Below are 27,298 nucleotides of genomic sequence, written 5' to 3'. Positions count from 1 at the left end.
TTTCTGAAACAAATTGCAGAATAAAACCATCCCGTTTCAGCGGGTACCCACACAAAATCACAAAAAAACAACGTTGAAAAAATAAATCACTTCCTACGACAGATACAAGAATAAACGTAGACATATTATGTTCATCTTATCAGGCACAAAAATAATTTTATACTTCCGAACCTGACGTATACAAATTTTAAGTTTATAGCAGGCTTATGCAAATAAAAGATTAATTTTTTGAAGTCATACTTCTTTAGACGCTTTATAAAAATTGTTTAGAGAGAACTTTTACGATGCACGCTCACCATTCAACCAAATTTTCACAGAATGAAAAAAAGGGCTACATTCTAAAACAAGGCTACATACAAATTAAAACTATATATGTTCTATAAAATCTTATTGAATACTGGTCCATATAATTAAAAATTTAATTATTGTGAATATTATTTATAGAAATTATGTTTATAAACCTTTTTAAGCGTATGTATATAAGATGATGAATTTTTTCTGTATCTATAATATATTTGAATTATAAATGATTATTTTTAATAAAACCATAAAATTAATACATTTTAATAAATTTTCAGCACATTTAATGATTTTATTATTACAAAAGTTCATCTCATTATTTTAATGAATTAAATAATTAATTTTATACATGTTTTCATATTAATATTTAATACTGAGCATTTATTTAAAAACAATTGATTTAATATTTACTCTATAAACCATATTTATATCACTCTAGTACATTTATTATTTTATTTCTATTAAATATTTGAATGCAAAATTAAACTTAATTTTTTTATAACGCAACGTTATTTTAACTTGTAACGCACATATATAAATAAACACAACAATTATTTTCTCCATAATTAAAGTGGAAGCTATACTCGTAAATCGTTGACTCGGAATTCCGGGTTCACCATGACAGACTTCTCTGCGATCGTTGCGCCGCTGTTGTCACGTGGAAGTTACTAATCCATACTGGGTGATTTTCGAGGAGTTACCGCTATTGGAGCAAGTCATGCCATTTAAAAATGGGCCATATCCCCAATATTCACTGAGTGAATTCTACAGATTTGCGTCTTTGTTTAAGACAATAAACCGACAGTATTTCAAGGCCAATCTCTGACTTATTTAATGTCACGTTTTGAAACTGCATCCTTTCCGAAAAGTCTTCTTCATGGTGCCACCCTTGCGTACAAGCATGAAATAAAAAAAAGTGTGTAAATACATGTACGTAACTAGTGGGAAAGGGTGAGGGACGCTGAACTGGCAGAGTAATTTTTACTACCTATTGATATTTACTTGAATAGCGTAGTGTTAGAACACACAAAAAAATACGTTTGAGGGCAGATGAACTGACTTATTTGTATTCAATTTAACAGCTGGTAATTTTTTTTCGTGTACTATCCAACTTTGCGATGTATTAAAAATGTTTCAAAAACTCATGACAAATAATTACCAATGTCAAACTAAAGCGTAAAAAGTATCATACCAGCAATAAATATTTAGTTACACAGCTAAAACAATACTCATACAACACTGTTTAAATATACATACTGATTTACACTAGTAATAATTAAAATAATACGTACTTGTAAGAACGCCATTTCCTTGCAAATATACTCCCGTGGCGCGGTGCACAACAATAACCTCGAACCAGTACGCCTCCACGGTCGTGCCGGCCGAGTTCTCTGTACCGTCCGCAACATACCAGAGAGATATCACGCATGCTTAAACACATCCGTAGTGGGACATCCGTAGTGGGACAATTTCGTGCGTGCAGCCAGCGTTCATCGATTTATTAGACGTTGTCACGTCAAAATTTATTTGCCCTCTAAGTTGAGTCGAAAACGTGTTGTAATAGCGGGATGGATATGTGAGGGTGCCGGGAAAGGTAAGCGCGAGAGGGAGTTGTGTTGTGCGGGGCGCAGGCATCGACGTGACGCTGACGCCGACGCTGACCTTCAGGCAGTGCCTGGACATGGGCCTGGCCGAGCACACGGCCGCGGTGGAGCAGGTCGCTGAGGCGGCGGAGAAGGAGTTCGGCCTGGAGCGCGGCATCGCCAAGATCACCGCCGACTGGGACGCCGAGCTCATGCAGCTCACGCCCTACAAGGACACGGGTGAGGCATGGGCGTCGCAACGATATATATATTTTTTTTGGGGGGAGGGGGGGGACTTCAATTGATTTAGTTGTTGAGGAATATCCATCCCCTGGAAGAAAAAAAAAGTGGGGGGGGGGGGGGGGGGGGGTGGTCCGCGGGTCCTCCCCCAGAAAAATTTGGGGTCTGAAGGTGCAAAAAGGTGGTTTTTAGGCATTTTTCTTCTTTCCTAAATATTTTAATTAATGTTGGTTGCAATGTATGATTTAGTTTTTTAAAAAAATATTTTCAGAGAAACAATTTGAAGAAAAAAAAACAACAGAGTTAACATATCTGCTGGTGCTTTATCCACACAAAATCATTAATTTAAACATCATGAGAAACCTGAATGTTACACTTAAATGCCGCAGCAGTATTAATAATATTTCGCACATGTACACAAACAAAAGTAATAAAGTTATTATATTCACTATTATTATAGTATCTCTCCTCGGTATCGGACCTGATTTTGATTTTACACGAAGATCGAATTAAAAAGTGCTCACATTACCACGATTGGACTAAATGCATCGTGCGCAACATATGGGTTGTATCACAGAAATAATATTTTTAATATAACTACGAAACTAAATATATTATTGGAGGGGACGAATTTGAAAACTTTTATTATTTGGGGGGACGTGTCTCCCCCGTCCTCCCCCCCCCCTCCCCGGTTGTGACGCCAATGGGTGAGGTACCCCCTCCCTCCCTCCTCATCACCGAGTCACTCCCAGGTTAAACACTATTCACCTGAGAGCGGCCGCCAACGACTCCTACACTACCAACCACGCAGCGAAATACAAAGAAATTCATTGTCGTCCCGAACAATATCAGGATCTAGGATGTTTGCAGGATTCCCCGGGTTCAGGATCTAGGGCTTCTTGAAACATTTAAACGTTTTCAATTAAATATCGTCTAATTTGTTTTTTTTGTGTCTTGATTTTCACGTAGTAAAAATTGAGGATTTGATAAGATTTTCACTGGAGACTGCTTGATGGTCTAAAAGAATTCTAGGTACCTAGTTGTTTCACAATATATAACCACCCTTACATAAATGCCCATTTAATGCAATACACACAAATTGCTTTATTGACCATTAACTAGTGCCTTCAAGAATTAATGCACTGCTACATTAAAACGCACTTGGGCACACAAAACTTAACATAGATGTTGGTATTTGAACTGTAACCTCTCGTGTCTAACGCGAGGGGCACAAGGGATGAAATGGAAAACAGAGGTGTGCAATGTGTTAGACATTTATTCATCCAGAAACATATACCCTTAATGACGTCAGATTAAATACAGAATATTATAACGAAGTACATTTGATTTCAGAGCCTTGGCTCGTAACAGAAGTCGAAAATAACTGCGAACAAAAAAAAAAAAAAAAAAAGATTAGCAGAGCCCTTATTTTAGTGAGACCGCCTTAACAAAACACTGGGCTTGCGGCTCGTCAACTACCACGCGATCCCGGCGGGGAAGCGTCGGCTTACACTGTCAAAACAAATTACGTGACAGCAAAAATAAACCATTCTTTACTGCTCGAGCCAGAACATTTACACACATTAATGGAATATTCTACAAGTAAATCTGCTGTTTCTCTATGTAAGAAATGAATAGTAAACAAGTTTTCTGACTTGGAAACTCAATTAAAACACAACTATAAAAATTCTAATTATTTACGTTGAGACAATCAAGACTGATATTACTCTCAATAACATAATTATTCCACATTACTGAACAGGTAAACAAGTGACAGATAAGTCGAATTTTTTCAATTTATGAGTTACTTTATTTATAAGTTCAAAAGGCGTCGTTCAAAGGCGAATATGACTGTATGCTGTACTGATGTGGATATTGCTGCAAATGATGCAAGTCCTAGTTTGGCATTTACAAGTGTCTTAGGTCCGCAACAGGAAAGACTCAATCAGTTTTCCCACAAATATTGAACTTCTCGGACGCTTGGCGCGCGGCAATTCCTGTTGGCCGGGTAACATCGGGCGCGCGGTTAGGCGCCACGGAGACGTCATCATGTACGTAGTGCGAGAGCATACGTAACAGAACATAAACGTTTACCGAGGTCTTCCGATTCCTTTACATTTAGGTGTTACACATTATTTAATAGTTATGCATCCTAATTTTTGTTTTAAATACATCAGAAAAACATGTGCTAAACATATCGATATTTTGAACAGCGCGATTGAAAAAATAAAGACTCTAAACTGACTGTGGAACATTGTTGATTCGCACCTTTATTTAAAATAAAAATTTACGTTATACTTAATAATATTAAGAAAGCAAAATTACAGTTTTTTCAAAGTTACATTATTAAAAATTATTTATAATTTAGCTCTGAATGAGAATGAAATTCTGATGCTGGTAGAGGCCAATCGTTAGTGTACAATAAGCGCATCGTAGGCCCTGTCACTCCGGTCTACAATGACACGTAAACGGAGACGGACCTGTACGGATCAGCTCGGCAATTCTGAGCTCTTCCGTTTATGTTGCTCCATGCCATCAATAGAAGCCGAGTACTTAGCTGCGGTGGTAGCCATGTTTGTTTACGTTCAAAATACGTTAAAAATTGTTTTAAGTACAAGAATATCTACTGTTATATTGTTACTTTGTAGTTTATTTTTATTACTTTGCAGTTTATTTTCACTATAAATGCAAATTCTGACTGTGCTATAAATTCGAAACATATTTTTTTTTTCAAATTAAATAAATTGTTCGTAATCTTGAAATTCAATCTCATTTGTTGCCATTGTCATGGGTGGTGTAGGTGACGGTCTGAATACATTGGTAAACTTGAATTTTTTGTCCCAATATGTGTCCTTTGGTAACAAAAAAGAACACTCGAGATATTTTCTGTTTCCGAGTCCTGCTTCAAAAAGGCAATAAGAAAATAATGAACGATGTAGGAGGAACAGGAACCCACGAATAACAAGATGAAATATTGTTTTGTTCTGTCCGTTTGCGAACGGTGCTTTTGAAAGACTTAACACACGAATTAATTTTGGAATTGTGATTAGAATTAATTTATTAGGATTTACTTTTGCCTTACCGGATAACTAAATGTTATTGAACTCTTACAACTTTCACAAGTTAAATTAATATCAAAACTATGTAAGCTGCAAACTCATTTACGATGCACGAGAACAATAAACAAAACAGTAGAAATTTTTTTTTTGGTGCTCTATATTTTCTGCGTTATAGTGACTTACTTTAAATATCAGTGGATTAGGACTTCGGACATAACAATTATAGTAAGGGCGGTTTTCCGTGCTACTATGGGACGTAATTCACATTCGGATAAGGACACAGACCGCCCACAGGTTCGGACTGCTGTAGACGGTCCTTTAATGGTGCAACTGGCCATTAGACACATTCTTATTCTTCTAGTTGTCTGAGCTAGTTGCGCGCGCTCCCGCCTGGAGCGCTAAGCGCAGACACATTACATTGTAATTTTTTTTTGTAAATGGAACAGAAGTATTCATGTAAAATTACAGATATTTGTAAAGTTTTTACATTCACATGAATACAAAATAGTGTTCACAGTAATCCTGGGTTACATTTATTACCCGGGCACTTAGTCTTTGTGTTCTCCCAGTACCTCCAATAGTTGAAGTTATTTTTTAACCTTTCTCTGAATACCTTTCCATTATTAACTGCGCGCAAAATATAAAGTAAAGTAAAATTGATGAATCTCTATTACCTTTTCCGTGGTTTAACAAAATAATGCTTGAATGAAACTTGAATTATAATATAAAATTATGCGTCAATTATTGTAAGAAATACTCAGTATAATCTCAAAAAAACTTATTTCGTAAAAAAAATAATACACGTGTCCTACAAATTCATAATACGATTCTTGTAGTATTGCAAAGTATTTATTGGCAGCCTGTTTCGAATGGAATCTTTCGTAAAAGTATGAAAATTTTTGTTCCTGTCCAGTCAACATTGGGTTCGTCGGTCTGAATTAAGCATTGACGGACACAGCTGAAAATGTGGTGGATTGAAGAATTTCGGGTGATGGGGGACGACGACGACCAAAAGGTTTCGGGTGGCATGGAGTAACTTCCATATAATTTAAGAATGAAAGCCCATTTAAAGCAATTTAACGCAATGTTAATTAAGAAATAGAACTAAAAAAAAGGATTTAAATATTTGTTTATAAAAACACGATTTTACATGTGAGTTCAGATGCTGCAAGGAGAAGAAAATTATCTGCAATGACTAGGGACCGGAAAAATTCGCCGGTTCAATGACCTCCAGGATGAACTCCATAGTTCTACGTACACTCGGTAAAATGCCACCCACTCATTGGCTGCTGTCTTGTGAGACGTCCCAATGTAGCAGCCTGTGATTCGATAAAGCTTTAGTGGGGTGTTTCTCATTGGCCCAGATTCATCCAGGTGCGTTGTGAGCCAGTAACAGAGGCAGCACTGAGGTATAACTATTCATATTTTAGCCTATCGCGAAAATAATTCGCGAGTTTTTCCGGTCTCTAGCGATGACTCTAGTTTAGTTGTTGGGGTGTGGGCCAGGGTAAGGGGTAGGATCGTAGCGACCCCCCTTCTTGGCCGCGCAGGCACGTACATCATGAAGGTGGCGGACGAGACGGTGCAGATGATGGACGACAACATCATCGCCGTGCAGCAGATGCTGTTCAGCCCCTACAAGGACGAGTTCGAGGCGGAGCTCAACGACCTGGAAGAGCGTCTGCGGCTGGCGCACGTCGTGCTGGGCGAGTGGTTCGACTGTCAGAAGTGAGTCTCTCCCCCCCCCCCCCCCCCAACATCCGCTAGACACGTGCTCCCTGTGAACCACCTACCACAACTGTCAAAATCAGCTGATGTTAGACGTTAAACAAGCTCAATGGGTTGGTTTTCTAACGGCGCATAGTAAGGGGAGCGGGCGGATTCTGGATCAACAAAAGATATGATAATTAGTAGGGGGCAGGCATTTTTTCGCGAGAAAAGATCTGAACACTTAATATACTGCAACAAGGTGTACCCGCACCTGTGGTTTCTGCCTTGTGATTGGCGGTCGTCTAGCGAGAGAAGTCGTTGCCTTATTTGACCGGGCCACTCAGGACGTGTTTACTTCTGCGATGAATCACTGTGATTGGTGTTGTTACAATCGACATGCACCTGGGAGAAACTCGCCCAATCACGAAACACAGACGATGCTATAGTGTTTTAACTTTCATCTAGTCTTGAAATCTTTTCGCGAAATCTGCATGCCCCTAATAATGAGGTATTTTATCACTATAATTATTGCCCATCCCCCTTTCCCAGTCGGTTATCAATCATATTTTCTATTGTTTTCTCTCTTACCCTCCTCCCTCCTGAGATCATGGCCCCTACTAGACACCAATAACATTAAGTTTTCTTTGAAAATTTGAATTGTCAATTTACTAGTAACTTTAACAGAACATGCTTAAATGCACTGGTTCTCAAAAACATTGGATTATAGAACATATCAAGTAACTCAAGTCTCTATAACCTCAATGACACGTTGTTTGAGAGTTCCAACGGCATGTTAGCTTTTGGATGATGGCTACATCCATGGTCAGTGTCCGTGATGGCTACATGGTTGTTTCTCCAGGAGCTGGATGTACCTGCAGCCCATATTCAGCAGCGACAGCATCAGGAAGAACCTGCCCATGGAGACCAACAGGTTCCTGACGATGGAGCGTCAATGGAGGAGGATCATGAAGTCCGCCGTGGATAACCCGAAGGTCACAGGCAGCTCGCACGCGCGCGCCAGTTCATGTTCACACTTTCAGTTTCCTAAGGCCTAGCGCACACAGATCAACTGTTTTGGTACGAATTTTGCAGTTTATAACCAAAACGAAACTTCTGTCCATACACAGAAAGAACGAGTGAGGATCAGTTTGTGTTATTCGAGCAGTACAGTTGGTTTTTAGGTGTTTGCTATATCAAATTCAGAGTCATATAACACAGGCTCCTCAGGGCACAGAGCATTGGGCCCATCCGTGCATAAGGAAAAATATGAACTCTAGGCTGTTTGTAGCAGCAAAAGAGCTATCTCAGACACACAAATGTTCGTGTTTCTCCACCTCTCCGACGAATTTCAAGCTAAGGTCTTGGCCATTCATTAAAAATAACTAATATGTACTAACTAACACCTCATGGTTCGATGCAACTTAGAAGAGCAGTTTATCTAATGATTTTAAGGCCAATTTATACCTAATCCTGACATGAACAGAGAGCACATAATTATATTATTTACAGTTTTGAGTGAACCTTTCATGTGTAGTATTTGTCATAAAACTCTTAATTTTAAGTATGTATATGTTCATAAATATAAAAAAATAGTTATTACCAAAATTCTTGAAAACTAATTTTTCAGGGATATTTGAATAAAACATATTTTCACAAATTTATTAATAATATCCCAAAAATGAATACTGTTTTACAATGTGATAAACTGCTCTCAGTTCATGCTAGTATTGAAACATAAATTGAGTTGGTTTTAAATGTTGATTAACAGTTAATGTAGTAATTTAATAAATTCAATTTAAATTATGGGCAAGAACACAATATTATAGAATTGGCAAATTTGATAGTTTTTCCTATATGGTGGTTTAAAATGAGGTTAACATGGGGCTTGTTAAGTTAACAAATCTTAATTTGATGTAAATTTTGGAATGAAATAATTTTTGTAATTCACATTTATGTTAAGTATACCTTTCATGAATAATATTTTGGCACATATATTATTTTTTACTGAAAAGTACTTACTATATTGACAGCATAGATTTTGCGATCTCATAGTTGTATATTTCACATATCAACCAAATTATGCAAAGAAAAGCATAACAGCAAATACAACAGATTTTTCCAAAAAAAATTACTTCCTTCATTGGCCAAAAATAAAATTGTGGCCAATCTTCCGGACAAACATCTGGATGAAGCCAGTAGAACAGCCCTGGCTAAGTTCCTCAAATATGTTGTTGCTCCTAAACAGCTAGCTGTGGAGGACTTCATTACTGGAGTCGAATCAGCTATAAAACATCTCGCGAACTACTAGGCTGAAGAAATTAGGGCAGAAACAGTGCGCATAATCAAAAGAGCACAACTGCCTACATTGAACATTAACATCTATGAAAGAAGAACTCTGCTAAAGCTGAAAAATAATAACATCTTTGTTCTTTCTGCTGACATAGACAATGCAATTGTATTCATGAATACTGATGACTGCGAGAGCAGCTTACTAGACGCCAATACTTACAAGCTACTGCCAAAAAGCCTTTTAACCATGTGGAGCAGAGAACAAAGAAACTTAATTCTGAATATTTACAAGAAGTAAAGAAGAGACATTACAAAGGCAAGCAAAAACCTCTATACATGAATTGCTAACAATTCACAAGTCAAAAGTACCTCTCCATTATGTAGTTAATGCTACAAACTCACCCACTTATGCGACGAATCCATTACAAAAGAGTAACTGTAACACGTCAAAATGTCTGTGGTAGCTAATTTTGGTACGGAGACAAAGATATCCAGGACATGAAAAGAAAACATAAGAAAATTAATTTCGGAAACCAGAACCATAAAGAACATTTTCCAGCACTATCATACTTCAAGGGTACTACAGAAATAATATCCAAAGTACTAAAAAATGTAACATCAAAACAGTTCACAAGACAGCCAATAAACTGAAGTCATTTCAAGGCACTGTGAAAGACAAAGAACTGCCTGATTACTTTCCAGGAGTTTATAAAGTGCCGTACCAATGCAACAAGACCTATGTAAGACAAACTATCAGAAGGATCTCTACTAGTACAATTAAATAAGACATTCAATTCACCACACTCAGTTTTAGTTAGATTAGGGAAACAATTACCAACACTCAGTTGGTAATCGCCCTTCAAGATGGCTACAACAAGACATGCCGAAACATCGGGTACATCATCACTTAAAAGAACATAGCCTCAAGACTGAAGTCAAGAATAAATAAAAGAAACTGCGCATGAGGCATCATACAGTAAACTGACACAGCACGTGGGCCGAGGAGTTTGCCTGATGCCATCAGCTCTCTGTGTCATCATGACTCACGACAGAGTGAAGGCTTGAACTACATAGTACTCTCGGACACCTCAGTGTATCGACACTGTGCATAGATGCACGAACACATTGGGCATCTCTTTTATATAGTGGACAGAGATACAATTTGAGATGATTAGCAGGGGATTTTTGAGTGGAAGGGAAAACCTCGTAGTTAAATAGAAAGTCCTAAATTTAATTTAACACCTTTCTGGCATCATTATAAGTTTTATATGAATTTTCGGAGTAGGTACTTAAGAGTTAAATAAATTTAAAGACATAGTAGTTATGGGGGAGGGGCTAGGGGAAGATGAGCTCCCATTGCCCTCCCCACAGAGCCGCCATCGGCGACAGTTGGAAAGCATACCCAAACTCAGTTGAGCTCATGCAGGTAGAAACATGACAAAAGTATCGATACATTTTGTTATCGAGTACTTTTTTTTGATACCAATACTTTTGTACTCGATACTTTTAATTTGATACTTTTACTCATATGAGTACTTTTGGTAGGTATCGGCAGGCATCGAACACTAATCTCGCAACAAAGTATCGTATTCAATATTCACCCTGACAGCTGTCACTCCTACATCTCATACGGTTTGTATTGTTATTTTACTAGATACCTATTATGGTTTTAAACTAAATAACCAATAGAACATTATATTATTGATAAAAAAAATTTACTTTTATATTTATTACATTTTCATAATAAAAAAACACTTTCCTGGAACTCACTTTGTATCACATGTATTAATTAATGATTATGAGGAAATACAAAATATCGATATGATATTGGAAATCCCTACCGCTGAATATTTGTCCTATCATTTTCATTTTGTACCTTGGTAGCATTGTTGTTTTTACATGGTTCATACTAGAAGGTTAACAGTCCTTTAAAAATGTTTGTATGAAGCTCCGCACACACCAAACAAAAAGGCAAAGGTAAAGTAGGCTCCTCTTTACAGTCTACTTTGTCTGCTGATGAAACAGATGAAATGAGCTTATATTTGGCAGCACCATTGTCACCACTGTCGACTGATCCTTTGGACTAATGGGAATATATATCTGTATTCCCCAGTTGTATAAGCTAGCCAATGAATGTTTAGCAGTTCCACCGACATCAGTCCCCTCCGAACATTTAGTTTTGAAGGCAGGAAGTACATTGTCAAAGATACGAAACAGATTATCACCGAAACGATTTGCTAGACCCAAGATAAAAAAAAAAGCATTCACTTTCAAGATGACAGAGCTTGGCTAAGACAATATTTGTAAATAATTGAAATAAAACTTCGATCCTAATTAATTTAATCCTTGTTTTAATTCATTTTTGAAAATTCTATAGAAAAGTATCGATACCTTGAGGTATCGATACTTTCATGAGTACCTACGATACCTTTCTTCTGACACTACTTATGAGTGTTGTATCGATACTTATTATTCGATACTCTGTCCCTACACGCAGGTGCTGGAGCTGTGCGCGGACCGCGGGCTCCTGCGCATCTTGCAGGAGTGCAACCTAGGGCTGGAGATTGTGGAGAAAGGCCTGGTGGCGTACTTGGAGACGAAGAGGGACGCCTTCCCGCGCTTCTACTTCCTCAGCGACGAGGAGCTGCTCGAGATCCTCAGCGACGCCACCGACCCCACAGCGGTGCAGCCGCATCTCCGCAAGTGCTTCGAGAATATCGCCAAGGTAACTATCCTCAGTCTTCTTCTCTTTCTCATCAAAGTCAAGGTATATTTCTATAGCATCCTTCTATTTCTAACAATCACCTAGGTTTCCCTTATTAGCCTCCTTCACCTAACAATTACCAAGGTTTCGCCCATCAGCCTTCTGCTCTTTGTTGCAATCACTAAGATTTCGCTCATCAGCCTCCTTCTCTTTAAAAAAATCACCTTGATTTCTCTCATCAGCCTCCTCCACTTTCTAACAATCAACTAGGTTTCGCTCATCAGGCTCCTTTTCTTTATAACAATCACCTAGTTTTTGATCATCAGCCTCCATATCTTTCTAAAAAATACCAAGGTTTCACTCATTAACCTTCATATTCTAACAATTACCTAGATTTGGCTCATTAACCTCCTTCTACTTCTAAGTATCACCAAATTTTTGCTCATCACTCCCCTCCTTTTTTGATAATTATTGTTAGCACTTTCCTGTTTTTTTCCAACCATCATTTTTGTTACCCAGTGAGATGTCACAACTGTAACATTTTGACTGGCATTCTGGTATGCCCGGGTTCGAATCCTGCTCCTTCAATCCTAATTGCGGTCCTTTCACTTTCATTGGTTTATTGAAATCACTCCTGGAAAATGTCCTTCCAACTAAGAACAAAGGCATAAGGCACCGACTTGTTTGGAGAACTTGAAGATTACTTTGCGATAAACCTTTGTGAAATGTAAAACTTACCTTATCTTAATATTCTACTTTCAAATTCTTAGTAAAATTTTACCTTTCAAGTTCTCTGTTACATCCCCATATATCTCTCGTTTTGCAGCTTACATTTGAAGAAGACTTGGAGATCACATCCATGTTTTCTGCTGATGGAGAACAGATTGGACTTCGACCCAGCGTTCGACCCATCGGTGATGTCGAGTCTTGGCTTCAGAAGGCCAGTTATTTGATTAATTGTCTTTCCTGAAAACCTGCAAAGTACTGGCTTGAAATATTCTATTGTGTTCGTTTGTAGAGTCGGAACATAGAGATAGCTAACAAAAATGTCACAATATTTCCCGAGAAAGTAAGATGGGAACAACACTTGTAAACGGAAAATCTTCTGTTGCAAACTGCGGAGAATGTATTTACTGACAGACTTTTAAAAATGGCGCAAAACCATCCGCTTGTTAGCAAAATGCGAACATGGGTAGCTTGTGCAGTAAATAATTGTTGACGTTACAAGCATTCCACACAACACGGGTCAAAGAGCCTAGGTATCGTCATGTTGTTGTTGAATTGATTCTGGGTGCCCTGCACCACTTTTCAGGCATACGTATCCGAAATAAATACTGCTGGATTGAAATAGGTTTTTCGCGATCGGAAATTGCGGAAACAAAAGAAGATTAAATGTAAACACGGATGAACCAAGTGCCGCATCGGAAGGAAAACAAAACGTGTAATTCGCAAAAAGACTCGTGAAACTATTCCCGCTCGGCAGCCAGAGGATGGATGGGAGCACACTCCAGGTGAGTTGGGATGCTGGTGACACTGACAGCGTGCTGAGGCACATATGATGTACTCTAAATATGATATGCTCTAAATACGATGTACTCTAAATATGATGTGCTCTAAATACGACGAATTCTAAATATGATATAATCTAAATATGACTATAGGACTATAAACATAAATAATATTGTTCTCTAAATTCTGATGTAAACATGATACTATAAATATATAATTAATGTATATATAACATATAAATAATTCTATCTATAATAACAATAAATCCATACCAATATAGGTAAGACCTATTACAATAAGATGGTTAAACACGTATAGTATTTTATTAAATAAAATATGTAATTTCAAAATTAATGCACCAAATACTAATATATTGTAAATTCGAATCAGTTTCTATATTTAGTAAAGTAATAATGTTTGAATATCCAACGAGAGACATACTGAGCAGAATACTTATCTCGGAATCCGTGCTTAATGTACTCACCGAAGTCAATGAGGACTCGGTTTATGTCAGTTTCTGGAATAAACTGCATGAGTTGATAGATTCGAAATGAGTAGTTTTAACAGTTTAGCAATCGAACCTCACTGATTTGTTGCGTAAGCCATTTATTATTCAGCCCAACTCCAATGAATGCCGGAGAGATAACAAGTCCTGTTCAATAACAAATATAAATAAAAATCTTGCAAAAGAAAGAACATACCACACAGGAATGGACGTCGCCTGACCTCACAAGTAGAGTATTCTTGAATTCCAAGGCTCCATCCGGTGAGAAACGAGCTGTGCATTGATATCAGAATTCGTTCAACGCTAACACAACCCGGTATACCAACGAATAAACCCTTTTTCTCACAATATTGTTTTGATGTGTAAACATCTTAGCTCTCGGTAGCCGGCATTTGGTAAACGTAATTTCGTGAAAATGTAACGGAATTCAATGAACGGAATTGTGACACAACGATGGTGGACCCACGTGTAGTAACATAAACCCGTAGAAAGTCACTTTCGTGAACATTTGGGCACGTAAAAACGTATTATTGTGCCAAATGAAACTTTATAATAGTGAAACTACCCCGGAATATATTTGATAAACTAAAATACTCATAACAAAACGTTATTTTAAGTTTTAAAAACCTAATAAAACTGATATTGCTTCTATTATAATTCATAATCTCCTTACTGTATGCGGAGAGGGTCGGTTACTCAACAAAAGTCGGCCTCCGTGGCGCAGTCGATAACGCACAGGGCTACGGTGCGGGGGCTCTGGGTTCGAATCCCGGGTAAGACATGGATGTAATTTGTGTTGTTTTAATACACCAACAATCACAACTACAATTTCACAATGACTCGGGGTGACATAACAATACAACTTTAAGGGGGGAGATGATTGGCACACTGGTGACTGGCAAGACTTGCATGTGTGCCACCCATCTCTTAAAAACAAAAAAAGAACAGTAGAGCGCACGCTTGTTAACCTCATCGAACGTAGTTCGAATCTCATCTCGGAAATATTTTTTCTTTATTAATAACACTATAATATAACAGCGTTGAATCAGCTAAATAAGGTTGAGGTTTTTTTAGTAATTATTTACAGTTATTTTAGTCGCTCGAGAAAAACAATTTATACAAACGCATGCTTAGTGTTATAATACATGTTATAAAATACTTCAGTTTTATATTTTAGTAATGTAATAGAAGTAAAACTTCGAACGTGTGCCGGAAAAATAAAACAGCAAGTTTTTAATGCATTTTAACAAGATGGACAGTATTCAAAAAAAACCATTTCGTGTCGAAATGTTTATTTGCAACATGAACATAATGAGAACACATGAATGTGCTCGAGTTACCGAGGTTAGATGTTTGCACATCACTGGCGAGTTCTGAAAGACTCGCTCACTTTTTTTTTGACGTGACAAAGTCTAATAAATCGATGCACGCCGGCTGCACGCACGAAAAAGTGTCCCGTTACGCAAAATTTCCCGTTACGCTGTGTCCATTACGCTCATTGTACGCTTGCACCACATCTATCTCTCTTCCACTCGATTGGAACAACCATCGATTTGACTTTTTCGAGGCACATTAAACTTGAAACACTCCCATTCGTTTCCTACTTTTCCTATCATCGTCCTATCCTTAACAGAATAACACAGATTGCAAGAAGTTAAATAGCAAACATGTATAAAAGTTATAGTTAAAATAATCCCTTCGTTAAAGTAATAAACATATTTGAATTAATGACTGCAAATAAAAGTAGATTTATAAATTAAATTGTAGATTTCATTTCACTCCTTCTTTGTATCCTTACGAAATGATTCAATTTTATTCATAAAAGTATGCAATCATTTCATCATTTTTTTTATGACGTTGCCACGTTAAACTATCGTCCGTAAACCGACTTTACAGACAACCGATTTTTATATTTTGTTTCTAAATTTCTCTCGCCATATCTTTAAATTATTTCAATATATTTTTTTTAAATCTGAAGGGTGTAAGTTGGCCGGCTGCAGACGTGTCAGTGCGTGATGGTCACCATACGCGCGGCAGGTGGAGGACTCGATGCGCAGCACGCTGCGCCTGACGCTGGCCGACGCGCTGGCGGACCTGGCGCAGGAGGAGCGCGGTCGCTGGGTGCTGCGGTGGCCGGGCCAGCTGGTCATCGCCGGCTCGCAGACCTCGTGGACGGGCTCCGTGGAGCAGGCCATCCTGGGCAGCGCGCTGCCGCGCTTCCTGACGCGCACCCTCGAGCAGGTCTGCCCGTCCCGCCCTCCCGGCGACGACCGCCACCGTCTTTACAGAACCATTCAAACAGCAATCGTCATCAACACTAAAACTTGGAAAGTGTAAATTTCATTGTAGAAAACAAATTTCTTCATCTGGCTTTTTTATTTAGGCAATCCTAAATAGTTTGTTCAACAAGGGTTATTTATTTTCAACGTTATAAATTATTAAAAGTGGAAATAATATGCAAGCATATTCCATTTTTCTTCCCCCCAAAGATTTCGTATTATGTACTTAACTTCCAAACTTGAACGCGGAATCGCAAGAAATAACTCAAGTAGTTGAAATTATGGTTTTTGAGGTTTGCGTAACTTATAAACGGTACTATAAAATATGATTATTATACATTTTTGTTTTACATCTTGCACTTATTGCGCTTTTGCATTTCTCTCTTAGTTTATAAACCCGGCCTAAGATCTATTGACCCCCCCAAAATGTCCCGAAATTATCATAATTTCGCCTCCCGTGTCTGAAAAAAAAAAACACCATTTTGCGAGAACTCATACATACTCTTGAATTTAAAATAGCCCATTTAAATGTTTCGCTTCTAAACGAACAAAAATTCAATTTTGGTTACGATAATCTAGATGTGCGAAAAACCTACCTTTTCCTGTCTCCTCCCCCCTAACATTATGATGAACGAATTTTTGCGAGTATTTTATTTTTTAAACAGACCTAACGTAACGTACGTGAATTGTTCGGGCGTATGACTCGGGCGCCTACACTCTAATGGATCGTACTCCGGACAAGACAGTTGGGTCCATGTCCGTTGCGCAGGGCTGTCCGCGGACATGAAGTGAGGGGGGGCATGAGTTTTTTTTTGGGGGGGGGGGGGGGGTGAAATAAGAGCGGAGCACTTACGGGATGTGCTGTCGGGGAGGAAAGGGAGTGCTCCGAAATAAACCCAGTGGCTCAAGGCTACGTCCGCCATGCTACTTAAAGCTGATACTACTCAGTATTTATCCCGCCCAGTCTTAGAGGACCCGATCAAAATCAAATCTTGAACTTCTAATACCCCATGCATAAAACCAAAACAATGTCAACATGCTTCACAGCTTCTAGCCCCTGGAAGAGCCTCGGCCAGGATGCTAGACACCAACCGTCTACTAAGATATTAAAAAAAAATCTTATTAAAAAAATTGTCTCTCTAAATTCACAGACACATAACCAAGGGAATACTGAATGAATGTTTGTGTCGGTGCGTGAGAGAATGACAGTACATATAATTATAAGAATAACAGTTATATTTTAATATTTTAAAGTTAAAAATATTATTTTTAAATGGCTTATATTAGTACTAAACTTGGATGCTAAATTAATAGATGTATCATCAGTAATTTATGTAATTTGTAATTTGTTAGCATGTATTTTATGTTTGGTTCTTATATAACTTATTTATACGTGGTTTGTCTCATGGTTCAGTGCAACTGAAGGCGTACACGCCTTAACTGCGCCAAACAAAAGTAGGAACAAATAAATAAATGCTTTCCACCGGCGGATCCCCCGGACTAGAGACACGTAGCTGCTCTCCAGGCCCGAGGCTGCTCCTCTCATTGAGCACCTCGCAGTGCCGGACCAAGGCCCTCTCCTTCTGGTCCCTCTAGCGGGAAAGTGCTCATGTGGAACTGCCATAAGCTGCCTCACTCTTAGTTTGCAGTAGAGAGTAAATGGCGCGCACTGTTGCCAAGTAGTACAAGTACAAATTCCACAGGGGCTTGGGCCCCATCCTAGTTTTTCTTTTTTTTAACTCTGATCTCTTAAGGTGGAATCACAATAGCCCGTCACTTTATTCCATCATCCGTCCGATCGTCACTTTTTCATCCGTCAAGCGATTTACAACATGACTTCTTCCGTCCGCCAAACTATTTTCCAAGTACGTGCTACAAACAATCAGTGTTTTTTTTCTCTCAGAGACTAATTTCGATACTGTTTACTGTTTGTGTCACGTATTGTATTAGAATTTCATCAGGGAAATTCAGGGTCGTGATTGAATTGTTTGGACATGAGTTTTAAAAATCGCAAAGTTATTATACAAACGTCTGAATGACCTATTACAAACACCTCAGGCCTGTATTCTAGTAAAAATGTTTGACTGCCGCAGCTAAAACCATAGAGGTAATCCATCCATCCGTCCGTCAAAAGTATGAGTTTGCCAAACTTTTAACGGGCCGACGGATGAAATTTTTCAGGCCTTCCGATTGGCTGCAGGTCACGTGACTGACGGACGGATGACGGACGGGAGAAGGCGACGAACTAATGTAATTCCGGCCTTAGCATTCGGGCCTTTCCGTTCTGGGGTCTCGAAAGGGGCGGGTACGGAAAACGCCGTATACGCGAAACGGGAAAGCCGTTAAACTCTTGCTGTGATGATAGGCTGGGGCTACCCATCCCGGCACCGTTACCACCTCGTCCCCCTAGCTTAGTCAGCTGACCAGACAGTTGACTTTGTCCTTAGCCCTTAGTCCTTATCAATGCTGCTGGCGCCTACCCTAATCTACCACTCAACACTGGGACCCCTCAGTCACCCAGGGAACCCGTGGACCGGTGGAGCTAGCTGCCCAGGCTAGTGCCGGAGCTGTACCGTCGCTCACTATGGGCGGCCTTCTCCAGTCTTTCCTCCAGCGGTAGGAGCACCACCACGAAGTGCGAAACCTATCCAAGCGATACCACTCGGTGACATACGATAGTTGCGTTCCACTGATTAATCAAATGGCGTATTTACACTAAACATTTAATTTTGAATGCCATCCTAAATATTGTATAATATTTAATTTTTTAAATAATTAATTATTTTGCAAAATTTTAAAGACTAAAAATTATATTTTGGCTGCATCATTAAAGCTGTAGTCATTCTGAAAAAATAGTATTCAATATTAAATGCCAATTATTTCACACGAGATAATATTTGACACTATTTATTTCAGCCAGTCTATTAAATCATAGGGTATACTCAAACAGAGCTAATATATATATATATATATATAATCAAATTAAAAAGAGTATTGATGACAAAGACATTTGCAACCAAGATGGCAACTTTAGATTCTGTTTCCTTAGAAGTCAGAATTATGTTATGTGTTTGAAGAAATACAATAAAAATAAGAATTCTTTTCCAAATTCTCGTTTAAAATTTCTCTTTACAGTGCACCATGATTCAGATTTTTTTTTCAAAAATGTTTAATTAATTATTTTAGACACATATTTTTTTTCTGAAAAATTACCAATTTGTATCTTAAACGTCTGTGCTCTATGGCCTATATATGGCACCAATGCGCACGGAAACAAAGACAGCGTTAGTGGCAGATATTGGAAATAGAGGTTGGATGTCCGTTATACTACATGCTGTAAGCTAAGGAGAGCTGTGCTATAGTATCGATAGCCTCATTAGAGTTTTACTTGTCAAGTTTCCTGAATGCCAGGTCCTTGGAGGCCGTTATCGATGGCGCGACGCGTTCTTGTGGCGAGGGCGCAACTTGGCGTGACATTTCGCGTGTACGGTGTAGTAAACAGATGCTCCTCCGGTGCCAGGGTTCCAGCCAAGGAGCTGTTCGCCATCTTGGATTGTGACATCACGACCGCCATATTAGACGAACTTTGACCTTCAAAAGACCTTAAAAATTACTAAACAAAATCCTCCAAACGAAAAAAGAAATCTTAATTTCGAGGGGAAAGTTCCCGTTTTGAGGAAAAAAATTCTTTTTTTCCCTCGAATAAATTCAAACGGACAAATGAATAGCTGTTTGTTAAAAGGGCGGAAGTCACATTATTTTCGAAAATGAGATTATTGTTTGACAACATTATTTGACGATAGACCCATCGGTTTATGTAAAAAAGACAGTTGTAACACCTACAACAATGGTCGGAAATCACATTTTAATTTTATTATTTACGTTAAAAGGGCTGAAGTCCTGGACTTATACCCTTTTAACAAAAAAATAAATTTATTGCGTTGTTTTCGAAGTTGACAACTCTGCATGATATTAGCATTTAAACAGTTGACTGTTCTGTTAAAACAAAATACAGGCTGAGACTTATGTTTAACCATCGTTGGCACTCTTTGTTTGGCTTCAATTCCTCATCTACCTGGGCCTCCGGAGGGGACCATTGACCTTGACCTATTGGCCCTGATCACGACTGAAATGTGACAACTTGTGTGTAATTAAGCAGCTCGATTCCATTGTTAGCTAAACACTCACGATGACACAATGGTTCGGTGTCCACCAAGATGCCTGAGGTACGGTCGCACTAAGCTTCGGTGCATGACCGTGCGACGCAACAACACGGAAATTATAAAAATAATTTGTTACAACAGTTTCATTAGCGAGCTTGATTCACATCGCAAAACGAAACTAGATCGCTTCAGTGGTGTAACTGGCCATAAGAAACAAAATTCTGTAAAATAAAAGCCCTGTGGCCAGAGTCCTCCGTATTTAGAGGACTCTGACAACTATCATGTACAGCATTTCAACCAGCTTCATTTACCCATTCGCACATATAGTATAAGTTTGCGCCACACATACGAATTTAGAACTTAAAATATGTCAGGAATTAGTGTTTGATTAATGTTAATTTGCTTTGTAGAAAATATTTTTCTACATTAAATAAAACGTTCGAGCATGTTATAAGTTTGTGTCGAATTGATGTAAAAGTTGCCACCACACGTGAGATATATCAATTTTCGGAAATAGTTTCTGCTCAGTTTGTTTCAATATCAGCCTAAAATTTAAAAATTTTTGCAATGACATAATTAGAAAATAGCATAAGTACTGACAAATTTTGAGTTTGATTCCAGTGTGTGGTGGCCAACTTGATATACTTACCACTCGCCAAGCGACGTTTAAAAATGCTGACCTGCTTCATGGCTAATCGGAGTGAATAACGCGACAGCCAGAATACAGTTGTAAATCAGCAGCATCATTCACCGAGCTGACCCACATAAGTTTCCTGGGAAAAATGGATTAAAATACATCCCACACTGCTTCGTGCTTCAATAAATCAATTCTGAAAAATCACTCCTCGCTCGTCTGCGTGGTATCTCGCCTTTTTCTGCCAGTCCTGGGAGCGACAGAGACAGGGCGGCTAACCTATTTTTCGTTTATAATTAATCTCCCGTCATAGACCGCTCGAAAATCTATCAATCACAACTTTACCCCTCAGTTCGGGGCCAAGCCCCTGTGGACTTTGTACTTGTACTACTTTGGCAATTCTTGTATAACATTCTTATAGGATAGAAACTAGCTTTTTAAAGTGGGCTTCAGTACCGTGTCACAAGGCGCTCTAGTTAGGCAGCCAACAAGTTTTGTTTCCCCCTTTATTATAGCTGAGCAGCACCAACAAACTGTAAATAATAATTTAAACTTTTACAAGGCAATTATTTGCAAAGTTAGTTACCAAAGTATTTAACTACAGTGCTATAATTAACACTTTACACATTTACTAACACATTTATTTAGGACTTTTAAGTTAAAATATTTATAATGCGCAGCCAAACACCATCCCCAAGAATGGTTGTTACTATCAGAGCTTCTTCCTTCTACATATTTACTCGTTCTCCAACCTCAAAAGCTGGTAAACAAACAGAAAATAATTTAAGAAAAAGCACTAAAAACACTAAATTATCAATTATAAGAGTTTCAGTAAGTATTTTCAAAACACCTCTATAAGTATTAACTTGACAAGACTCTCTTCGTTATTACTATCTGGTGCACAAATTAATTTAAAGACTTTGTGAAAATCAGTCAAGTAACGTGGAGCATTTTTTCAAACACATTATTAAAATCGACATTGATAAATATTTACAACATTATGCGTAACTGGCGATGTAAGTTTACTTAATAGTTTAATCTGCTTCCAGCTGAACAAATTTTCTACTAACGTTATGTAACATTAAAGATAAAATGATACGAATATAATACTGTTGAAATAAAGATATATTAAACTGATAAAGTAGCCGATTGGGGAAAATGAAACTAGTTACACGTTTAGCCCCATACTTAAGTTAACGTGTAACCAATCATTTGAACATAATTTTTTTTTAACCAGCTCTTGAGCACGTGTATGGCCGCCAATGAAAAAATGATATTTCCAAATTGTCACTCGCATCGATGTCCTCGTTGACGACTTCTAGTAGACACCCACAGAAAATCCTCTTTGTAGGAGTAGCGGGTGCTACTCTCCCTCCATTGCAGTGCTCCACTCGGCCTTCGTGGCGGCGCCACTCACGATGCTCGAGGACCCGCCTGAACTCGTCACAGCAAATCCAACGGCGACTCGCCCAAGACTCTGTACTCGTGGCTGATGAGCGAGCGCAAATCGTTCCAACCTTGGAATCACTGACCAGCTCGTGTGTCACTCCACTCCAGTCGCATGGTACTGATCAGTACCACTAGCATGATGACATGCGGGCGTAGCTTTGACATGCCTAAATTTTACACCTTTCTTCCTTCCACTGTCAAAAAATTATTGACACCAAAAACTACAGCCATTTGCCTTGCCCTCGACCAGCCAGCCCTTACGCCCGTGTCTCCCCCATTCTTCCTTGTGGCTGTCTTCCACGAAAACAGGTACCCTGCTCGCTTCTCTCACACTCATCTGACAACAAACTAGTTTTCCTCGCCACCGAGTTCCTTATGTCATTCATTCTGGCGAGAGTGGGCCTGACCCTGCGGGGAAGGTGATTGTCCCTTGAGGTGTCGGAGCTGTTGCCGGCTCTAGTATCCGAGACATGATCCAACAGGTGCACGGAATGGGTGCAAGGATGCGAATACATAGCCTCTCCGCACCAAGTGGCAATCCTCTGCCTCCACGTGGGCACAACTGTTGGGGGCGAATTGTGGTGACTATGTTGGGACGGGTAGCCTCAACCTCTAGTCATAGCATCGCCTTAACTAAAGAGGACAATGCCGAGCATAACCCTGGCGCAGTGAATCCTCAATTGCATGTATGGGACCAGAAATGGCGACTTGGCTGAATCATTTGATACATTTGAAACCTTTCTGGGGATTCGACTGCCGATCCTCGGTGTCTTGGTCCCAAGGGCCCCATAGTGAATAGATCAGGCCTATGGTAATGGAAACGACTGAGAATGGCGCCGGCGTGTTCGGGGGCACCCGGGCTTAAAAATAGATGTAAACTGCTCGACTAGGTGAGATACATTCCCCTAGTCCAGTGGTCGGGGGAGGTACCGAGATAACCCCAAGACCCTCCAGCCCACCCACGACTGGATTGTCATGTCTATCCAGGGCTTTCTATGATCGCTGCCGGATGAGTACAGGTACATCCGGGCTTTAACCGGCTGTAAACCTGTCGGGCCGAGGTATGGCAGGTCGGAGGGTAGTCCGAGGAGACAAGAACATCCTGTGGAGTGATTCTGAAGAGTGGCGGTTGGCTAGCCTGTTGGCGAACGGTCTTATGTCGTATAGATGCCAAGTTAGTAGTAGTACGGGAAGAATCCATGAAAGATTGAATGTGCCCCCGTTGAGGTTTCCTCCAAGGCCCAGGATTCTGATTGGGTAGGAATCGTACTTGGTGGTGGTGCTCCGATCGCTGGAACAGACTCCAAGGGTTCTCCAGCCCTATGCGGAGTCGACACAGTGAGTTGCGACACAACTCCGGTACTAGCCTGGATAGCTAGGAGAGGTTTCGATAGGACCTCCACTGGACCACGGGTTCCCTGGATGATTGAGGGGCCCCAGTGTGATGTGGTAGAATGGGGTAGGAGCTTATGACACAGCCAATTGTCTGGTTAGCTGAGCGAGGCAGGGGGTGAAGGTTGTGTCTATGCTGAGATGGGTATCCTCGGCCTCTGAACATAGCTGGATCTCTAACATCTCTCCTGTTTCGCGTATACGGCTTATCCGTATCCACGCCCATGAGGGCCCCAAGCCGGTAAGGCTCACACTAAGAGAACTGGGTTACCAAATAAAAAAGGGGAGAGATCCCTCAGACAGTCATTTCATTCAGCATGCTCAATACCATCGAAGAGCGAGTTTTTGCAATTCACTCGCCGAGTGAGTTAGACTCGTTGAGCGAGTGGGTCTTACCACTCGTTGGGCGAGTTACCTTTGGAGACTGGCCCGTCCTGGTGACGTTCGGCAGGATGCCCAGCTGTTCTACATTAAGTTCGTTTTCGAGTTTAACCAAGATGGAGCTTACCCATGTTTGAGGCTAAGTCCCCATGATCGCGCTGGGTGTCGTGGATAGCATGATGTCACATACCAGGGCGATGGTTAAGGCGGCGTGGTGTTAGCTTCGGCGCGAGGTCTTGTAGCAGTTACTTCCTTGGGCATCATTGTCTCCCAACTGCTGCTCCCTCCCTCGCCGGAGGGGTTTATCTACCCGGCGATTCAATGAACTTCTTTCGCCAAGCACTGTCGAAAACAATCGGCCAATGCCTCGCACCGGATGGGTTTTCGGGCCATACAGCGATGACATAATGCAATGCAGAGTAGTCTATACTGTCAGGAATGTCGCACAAATGCTGCGTTAAGTGCAGAGCTACAGGATGCCTACTTTTAGGCGTTATTACCAAGAAACGTTCAGGAGGTAAAAGAAAATGTTACGAGGGTCACAGTTACACCCGTAACAACTGTAGTGTGCAATGTAAACAGTTATATTTGAAGATTAACAAGGAAATATGTTGGCATCTAATTTCCGAACAATTTATATATACATATAAAACATATATATTTACAGCATGTATATCGCACTGCTCTCTATTCTGATGTTGAATAGGTTTTTATTTATGGCAACAAAACAAAATCATTCAGTATTGACACAATACCATTATCAAAATATACGTCTCTAAAAATGTTTTGCACCACCTGGCTTCTGCGCAAGTATAACGCTAACAGTTTACTGCGGCCAGTAAATAAAAAAACTCTGTACTCAAAATACACGCGTTACTGTACAAAACTTACCGAAACGAAGCCAGAAACATGGAAATCGTACACTTGCAAGGTAGCTGAGTGGCGTAAGTCACGCCTTTCTCTTTTCGCAAATTGTCTAAAAGACTCTCTGGCTCCGTGTACTAATACGATTATAAGTTGTGAAAATACCAATACATTTCATATAAAGAGTGCGTGAACCATCTGCCAAAGCAATATGAATAACATTAGGGGCGGTTTGATTCCGTCCTGACATTTTTCCTCCACCATTTCATTATATATTAAACACCCATGATGCATACTCTATGCCAGTCAACACATATTATCTGCCCTCCGCAAGACTCATTATTAATATTTAGTTTAATAATTTTTATAAATACAGTTAGTGTTGGATGAATAGGCTGATATTAATATTTACTGATAATGAATTATTGATAATTTTGACTAGCCGGGCTGGCATTCAGTAATCAGAAGATACTTTACTCAATAATTTTTAACTATCTCCAACACTAACTTTCCTCATTTTTTACCCTTACCTTTAAATCGCATTTGCCAAAGAGACAAATTAATCTTTATAAAACCACGTGATTTGTTACTGTTATGGAAAGGTGGCCTATAGACTGTAGTCAAATAATACAATTTCATGGTCTCGCCTACCAGTGTGCTGTGGGAGTTGTTCGAGGGTATACTCTGCTAATGTCACATTATCGCCTGCCTAGATTTGTGGGTTGTTATAAGGTATGCTCTGCTACTTTCACGGTAATGCCTGCCTTCATTCTGTTGTGATTTATAGAGGAGATGCTCAGCTACTTTCAAGGTCTCGTCGGCATTCATGCTATGCTGGTAGGTAGAGGGTATGCAGAAATACTTGCATAGTCTCACCTGCCTACAAGTTTGGGTAGTTGTTAGAGGGTATGTTATGGTATTTTCGTGGACTCGACTTCCTACGTATTTTGGTGGTTGTAAGAGTGTATGGTCGGCTACTATGGTCTCGCCTGCTTGGATACTATTATGGTTGTTAGAGAGTATGCTTAGCTACTTGTTAAATATAATGATTCATAGATACAGTGTTGAATATGTAACAAAATACATTTATTAAGAAAACAGAACAACAATTAAATCGTATTAGAAAACTCTTCACCTTAAACAAAAAGCCCTTACCAGAGAGTATTCACTTGGCAACAACCATAGTAATAAACTTAAGTCACACACATAGCAGTGCCTCTACCATAGATATACACATATGCATAATACACCGTACACCTCCTATGAACATCTCTCGCTAGTAACACTCCAAAAAATAAATTCACTCACATTCCAACACTGCTTTCACCATGGTGTGGTGGTTTTTAGCAGGTATGCTCTGCTACTTCACTGTCTCGTCTGCCTGAATAATGCAGTAGTTAGATTGTATGTTCTGCTACATTTAAAGTCCTGCCTGCCTAAAATCTGTGGTAACTGTTAGAATGTATTATCTGCTACTTAACAGTCCGGTCTGCCTACATGCTGTGGTGGTCGTTAGAGGGTATTCTGTGATACTTCAAAGTCCTTCCTGCCTAAATAATGTAGTGGTTGTTGGAGAGTATGCTCTACAGTCTAGCCTACCTTCATGCTGCGATGGTTTTTAGAGAGTATGCTTTGATAAATTTCCGGTCTCGCCTGCCAGTGCATTGTAAAGGTTGTTGAGGGTATGCTCTGCTACATCACGGTCTCGCCTACCTGTGTACTGTGTAGGTTGTTGGAGGGTATGATCTGTTACATCACGGTCTCGCCTGCCGGTATATTGTGTAGGTTGTTGGAGGGTATACTCTGCTACATAACGGTCTCGCCTGCCGGTGCATTGAGGAGGTTGTTGGAGGGTATGATCTGTTACATCACGGTCTCGCCTGCCGGTGCATTGAGGAGGTTGTTGGAGGGTATGATCTGCTACACCACGGTCTCGCCTGCCGGTGCATTGAGGAGGTTTTTGGAGAGTATGTTCTGCTACATCACGGTCTCGCCTGCCGGTGCATTGAGGAGGTTGTTGGAGGGTATGATCTGTTACATCACGGTCTCGCCTGCCGGTGCATTGAGGAGGTTGTTGGAGGGTATGATCTGCTACATCACGGTCTCGCCTGCCGGTGCATTGAGGAGGTTTTTGGAGAGTATGTTCTGCTACATCACGGTCTCGCCTGCCAGTGTACTGTGGAGGTTGTTGGAGGGTATGCTCTGCTACATCACGGTCTCGTCTGCCGGTGTATTGT

General features: G+C 39.8%; 1 protein-coding gene across 1 annotated transcript in view; it reads left to right on the top strand.

Moving 5' to 3' along the window:
• Positions 1 to 27,298, top strand: part of LOC134528059 (dynein axonemal heavy chain 1-like) — a 146,014-nt gene that overhangs the window by 45,462 nt on the left and 73,254 nt on the right. Inside the window, exons 15-20 of the mRNA XM_063361279.1 lie at positions 1,932 to 2,123; positions 6,733 to 6,910; positions 7,752 to 7,884; positions 11,679 to 11,906; positions 12,712 to 12,825; positions 15,937 to 16,140. Coding sequence (XP_063217349.1) covers positions 1,932 to 2,123; positions 6,733 to 6,910; positions 7,752 to 7,884; positions 11,679 to 11,906; positions 12,712 to 12,825; positions 15,937 to 16,140 — 1,049 coding nt within the window. The remainder of the gene's footprint in view (positions 1 to 1,931; positions 2,124 to 6,732; positions 6,911 to 7,751; positions 7,885 to 11,678; positions 11,907 to 12,711; positions 12,826 to 15,936; positions 16,141 to 27,298) is intronic.

This window comes from Bacillus rossius, chromosome 1, assembly GCF_032445375.1.
Source record: "Bacillus rossius redtenbacheri isolate Brsri chromosome 1, Brsri_v3, whole genome shotgun sequence".
NCBI lineage: Eukaryota > Metazoa > Arthropoda > Insecta > Phasmatodea > Bacillidae > Bacillus > Bacillus rossius.
Note: the sequence above shows the minus strand (reverse complement) of the source record. Positions and strands in the feature narration are given on the sequence as shown.